This window comes from Adiantum capillus-veneris, chromosome 24 (assembly GCF_014529385.1).
Source record: "Adiantum capillus-veneris isolate H3 chromosome 24, ASM1452938v2, whole genome shotgun sequence".
Taxonomy (NCBI): domain Eukaryota; kingdom Viridiplantae; phylum Streptophyta; class Polypodiopsida; order Polypodiales; family Pteridaceae; genus Adiantum; species Adiantum capillus-veneris.
In genome coordinates this window covers 126,671,390-126,677,561 of record NC_140954.1, presented here as the reverse complement: position 1 = coordinate 126,677,561, position 6,172 = coordinate 126,671,390, and the positions used below count along the sequence as shown (strand labels likewise).

The following is a 6,172-nucleotide window of genomic DNA, read 5'->3' as shown; positions in this document are numbered from 1 at the left end:
TACACAACCCCATTGCATGAGAATCTAGGAGTAGGGTAAGTAGGATCCAAGCTGGATTTTAGAACATTGCTCTCTGTCAAAGAATCAAGTGTGAGTTGTTATTGGAAGTTGCAAAATTTCAGGTCTACGGCTAGAAATAGCACGAAAGACTCAAAACCACTCAATTCGATTGGAGAGTAAGCTTAAAGGTTGTCTCAATCAATTGGTAAGCTCAAGGACACTTCCAAATAAAAATTTCAAGAGTTGGCCCAAACTCATATTATTTACTTTTGTTGACATATTAGGCCAAAATAAGTTTTGACTTGATTCATAGGCTTAAAATAGCTCATGTAAAGACTGTATTTGGAAAATTGCAAAAAAATGTTCTTTGCAAGCCTGAAGTTAATAATGGTGATTATTAACTTTTAGCTCAGATTTGACCAAGGTTCATACCATTAACTCTTTGCATGTGTACAAACAACTTTTGTAAAGGCCCAAAAGATTTGGATCACCAAACTGACAAAAAACTGGGTAAAAGCTAAAGTTTGTATTGACTTTTTGAATCTTGAGTGTAAATTGGGGAAACTTTTTTCCAAAATTGTTGAAATTTGATTCATAGGCTTATATTGATGTGATAAACATGTGTACATGCTCAGTTGGCCAAAAAGATGCAAAACGTTTCTAGTAGTAGATAGTCGTGACTATTTACATATGCCCTATTTTTCAACTTTTTTGACCATGTCAGCATACCACTACTTTTACCATGTTGTAATAAGCCCACAAGCCAAATTTGGTAAGATTTGGATCACTGGATTGGAAATTGTGACCAAATTTGCAAAGTTAGTATGTGGACAGAAAATTGATGATTATTTGACCAAAAATTGTCCAAACTTGATGAAACTTGGCTAGTGACCTTAACTTGAGGTGCTTAATAGATTTGTATCAAAGTTGGGACAAAAATTTGTAAAAATATAGCTAGAATATATAATCGCAATATTTTACATCTGCTTCAAAACTTGATAATTTTGCAAATGTGAGCATACCACAAGGTCAAGCATATCAAGTAGACCCCACAAATCAATTTTAGTGAAATTTGGATCACATAAGTGAGACTTAATCCAGATTCTTGAAATCAGAGTCTACGGACACAAAACAGTTGTAAACTTGATCAGATTTTGTCCAAACTTGATGAAACTTGTCCAAGGACTTTAACAAGTTGTATACTTGCAAAATCAATCCAAAAAGTACAAAATACTAGCAAAAGTAAATAATCACGTTATTTACTACTGCTACCCAGGGACATCAGTCTTGACTTTTGAACTTGTAAAGTGTTACAGACCAGCATAATACAAAGCCACCGGGTAATTTTGGGTTCAATCGTATCACAAATTGGTACATGTTCACTTAGTTTCCAGGTTGCAGATTAAACCTTTGATTTTTTTATAAAGTCGAATCTAAAAGTCAGTTTGACTCCCATAGCTCGATTTGAAGTGATACACATAGACCAATTACGAGAGTTGGCAAAAACTCTATTGTCTGTATAGAGGAATAATTAACTTGATCAAATTTGTACACGAATAAGGTTGCAAATGAGGAATCAGTATCTTGCCAAAAATTTGCAATCAAATCAAGTGGAAATTGATGACAAGTCAATCCAAAGGTGAGTACTCTATCCAGGGCTTCATAAGTCTATATGAACCTTAGATTTGGTCGTATACTAGTAAATCAGGGCATACTTGGAGAAACCTCTAGTAGAGTATCCACCGAAGAAAGCATGAATCAAGGAAATTCCTTGCACACAATTCTTGAAGAAGTCTCAGACACTTTTTCAGATTCAACATCTGAAATGTATTCTTACTCGAATCACTCGGAAATGGGAACGACAATGCGCTATAAGCATATACTCTCTTTTTATAAGACTAACCGCCATGGAGCCCAGGTTTACTTGGACCCTAATGAGGAGTATGCTATTCGCATTGATGACCATGGTATTGAAATCGAAGAAGAGATTAGGGAAAACAAACAAGGAAAAATGTACAGGGACAAAAACGGAACTTAGTATGTACAAATCAAAAACCCTGATGTGGGATAGACAAACGGGGGTTAGAAGTAAACACCATAATACCAGATATGTCAGCAAAAGAAGGACCACCAACTTTATAATTTGAGGGATACAATCAAGTAGATTCGAAGCCTTTGAAATGGCTTAGTACGGATAATCCTAGGATCGGAGTCTATTGTCGGGAAGATAGAAACATAAAAGATCTTCTGTGGACTTTGCATGCCAAACCAGGACAACTAACAGCCATGAAGATCATCTATATCTTCAAGATCAAAGATAAGGGATTAGCAAACCTACCAAACTACCTGTTTAGGGATTGTTATAACAACAATTTGGTTATGATGACTCGTAAGGAGGTAGAACAAACCAAATACCAAGGGTATTCCATAAGGGATTGGATATTGGGACAAGGACCAGAAACAATTCCAAGAGATGAAAACCATAAGAGATCATGTGAGAGTAATGTTGAGAAACCAGAAACCACCTCATCACGTAGAAACCCGGGTGACACTAAGGCCAATCCAGGTCTACATGAGTCACTATTTCCAACAGACTCGTTTGAAGGACTTGGAACATGACCAACTGCTAGGAGATTGGGAGTTGAACCAAATAGACACGTAAACCAACTGATTTTCCCAAATGGGTTAGAAAATACAGTGGATAAGTGGATCCATACGAACACTCAGCAAGCTTTAAGAAAGTGCTAACAGCAGAATGCATATTCAATTTTCATACTGAATTCGAGGGGTTTGGAATAACATTAGAAGGAAAAGAATTGACATGGTTCCAAAACATTCCACCAAGGTCAATCATGGACTTTAACATATTAGCTCAAGGATTTTTAGCTGCTTGCTCCAAAACGGGAATCAAACATAATACGGTAGCTCAAATCTACAGCTTTAAACAGAAACATGGTGAGTGTGTTAGGGATTGTGCAACTCAAATGAAACAATACATTGCCAGATGCCCAAGGCTAGAGATACCTGCAAAAGAATGACTTGTATCTTTGTTTCTAAAGGGACTACTAAACAAAGAACTTCATGTTATACTCTATAGTAAAAAGCATACAACCCTAGAAGAGTGTGTGTCAGATGCTATTGACTTAGGAGACAATTGTGATATTTTTAACGAAGAAGATGTCCCTAAGAATAACCAAAGTAAGAAAATAGCATCCACTAAACCAGCACCAGTGGGAACAACTACTGTAGCATCACTTTCAACCATAGAAGACATGCTCAAAAGGACGAACAACATGATGAACAACATGCAAAAATCACCTAAGAGGGGACCAGGACAAGGGATACCTCAATAGGGACAACCAATTAGGCCACAAAAATGATGCGCAATTGAGGGTAAATGGACCAACCATGAGACCCACGAGTGCTACTTGAGACCAAAGTATGATGGGAATTTTCAGTACATGCCTATGAGGCCACAAGGACAACCCATGTACAAATATCAGCCTAATATGGCCAAGCTCATAGAACACCAATGGGCATGGAAAGACCTCAACCTATGTTGGGTCAACAACCTTCGTATTCAGGACATAATGCAGTGCCCGTAAAGTACATGTACTGCGAAGGAGTCATAGATGAACAAGCATTAGTGCTTGTTACACCCTATGCAGAGCCTAGTCCATCTACAGTAATGGTAGAAGGAGATTGGTATAATTCACATCCACCACCAATGGAAGAAACCATGAATTATGCTCCACCAGAGCTCGCACCAATGTATTATGTAGCTAATCAAGGTTTCAGGCCTCCCATGGTAAGACCCATGATTAAGCCAAGAATAGGAAACTATCACAATTGTGGTGCAGATGATCATTGGAAAAATGAATATCTAGAGCCTGACAAAAACCTCAAGCTAGTTGAAGCCTATTGCGTACAATGTTGCAAAAAGGGAGGACATTTTCCAGAAGATTGTCCTAAAAATCCTTTAAACAAGGGTAAAACAGTAGTAAACGTAGTCCAAGTGATACCTAGTAGCTCATCAAGAGTGAACCGATTGTTCCAATCAAGGTAATCACTAGAGCCTAGGCCAAGAAAAAGAAACATAACTCCTCTGATGATTCGAAAGTTTTCTCTCAAAGAATCAAAAGAAGTAGAAGCAAAAGATATTAGATGAGAAAACAAAAACAATAGGTTGAAATCGAGGAGAAAGCAAAAAAGCCAGTCCAAGAAAAGTTGAAAGAAACTAGAAGTAAAATCAAGAAAACAACCGTGAAATCTGGAGGATCCATTCTGGTTGATAAAATCTTCGAGCCTATTAACACAGCCTTGGAAGACTAACAAGCAAGACTTAAAGCAGGCCAAAACATGGAAAATAAATGGAAAAACTATCCTTCTCCAGACATGGAAGCGGATAAGTTGGAAGCTTATCAAAATTTGGTAAGAATCACACAAGAAATGCTGGAAAGATAAAAACCCAAGCTTAAAGGTATCACAAAACCTAGAGAGCTTGTGGTCATTAGGAAAACTTTGGACTCTCCAAGGGCCCTGCTAATTAGAGGTAGATTAAAAACTGACCAATGAGGAGAGGCTTGGGATATCACCTAGGGCCTAGAGACATGTAGGTGTGTCATGGCTTGTCCCCTCTCTGTGGTGGTTTGTTGAGGTCAAACCCACCAATTTCAGGGCTAGGATGGTTTCTTTTATGCACAAAAGAGGTTTTATTTGACCATCTAGTAGGCCCGCATTGGTCATCACTTTTCAAACAAAACATGAGCCAAAAGTGTGAAAGCATTGGGACGTTAAAGTTTAAAGGAGGGAAGAGAGAGAGGAGTTTTCAAAATAAGCCTTTATGAATAAAAGCCACACGAATATCTCTTTCCAAATTTAATCGAGCCAGCTCAATTTGGCCACATGTTATAAGCCAATTGGCAAGCCAATTTATCATGCATGGATGGCGCCAGAAACTTGGGCCGTGGGCTGGCAAGTCCGCGAGCAGCATTCACTACAGGATAGTTTCGCACCGGCTCCAGCTCTTTCTTGGCTCCAGCATTCAGTGTAGGACACATTCGGGCCGGCTCTAGCTCTTTATGGGTCCAATGGGCGCTGGCCATATGGCGAACTGCCCCACCATGACGCTCCCACATCCACGCGCCATAGTTAAAGCGCCGCTTGTTCGCCGACTCGGTCTGTTACAAATTGGTTTTTTCAAAAATTACAATCATGATATACAATTCAAAGGCTTTTTCTAAAGTCCTTTTACATTGAGATTTGCACAAAAAAAACTCACTTTGACCAATGGCATGCCTCTTATTGGTTTTCCTAAAATGCTCATAATTTTGAGGATGTTTTTTTTTTAATTGCAAAAGACAAAACTCTATGTTTGAGTTTTCAAAAGTTTTAAGTCAAGTTTGGCTAGTCAAAGTTCATGCAATTAAGAGATCCCAAAACCACCATAGAGCCTACTAGTGGGTTAGGATGTCTCCTAAAATACCAGCAACTTAGGATTTAATCCCTTGAAATTAGGGATTCTTACAAGGCCCATGGGGAGTCCAAAATTTTCTTAATGTAAGAGACATTAAACCAAAATCTGATGTGGTGGCAGAACCCCACCTTGAAACAAAAGAATCAAAACTTATGGTGCAGGAAAACGAAGATGCCTTAGACGGAATTCCATTCATAGAGGAAGACTGGCCAGGACACTTATGGAAAAAAGTTAGAGAGATTTACGATGCGAGCCTAACTCTAAAGTCAGCTCCAATAGAGGAAGTTTGGTTGGATAACCTTCTGATATGAACATGGATGTAAAATCCTTGTCCGGGATTGCGGATCTGAAGCTTCAGGAATGTCAAAACCATTGACCTTGAAAACATTACCTTCTTACTTGGGAGATAACGAAGATGAATCCATAGTGTGTAAGACCATTCAAGTAAAAAGAGCTGAACAGACCCTAGAAGTAGACAACATTCATTCAATTATGTCTACACCGATCCAATGCACTCTCACCTTGGGAGAACTATTAAAACTCAGACCATATTTATCAAATGATCTACAGAAAACCCTAGAGAATGTGGGGATAATGAGGTTAATCTCGGAAAATTTGGAGAAATTGAAAAACAAAATGGACAACAAAGAGATTTGATATGTTCCAATGAACAAAGTCGAAGAATATTACTAAGGG

The 6,172-nt window shown here is 38.4% G+C and overlaps 1 protein-coding gene across 1 annotated transcript; it reads right to left on the bottom strand.

Annotated features, from left to right (window-relative positions):
- Nucleotides 1-4,892: 4,892 nt before the first annotated feature.
- Nucleotides 4,893-5,296, bottom strand: LOC147427100 (uncharacterized). The gene is made up of 2 exons (XM_086498924.1): nucleotides 5,282-5,296; nucleotides 4,893-5,180 (listed from the first exon to the last, which is right to left on the bottom strand). Exons 1-2 carry the CDS (start codon nucleotides 5,294-5,296, stop codon nucleotides 4,893-4,895), a joined length of 303 nt encoding a protein of 100 aa, XP_086355050.1.
- Between the last annotated feature and the right edge of the window lie 876 nt (nucleotides 5,297-6,172).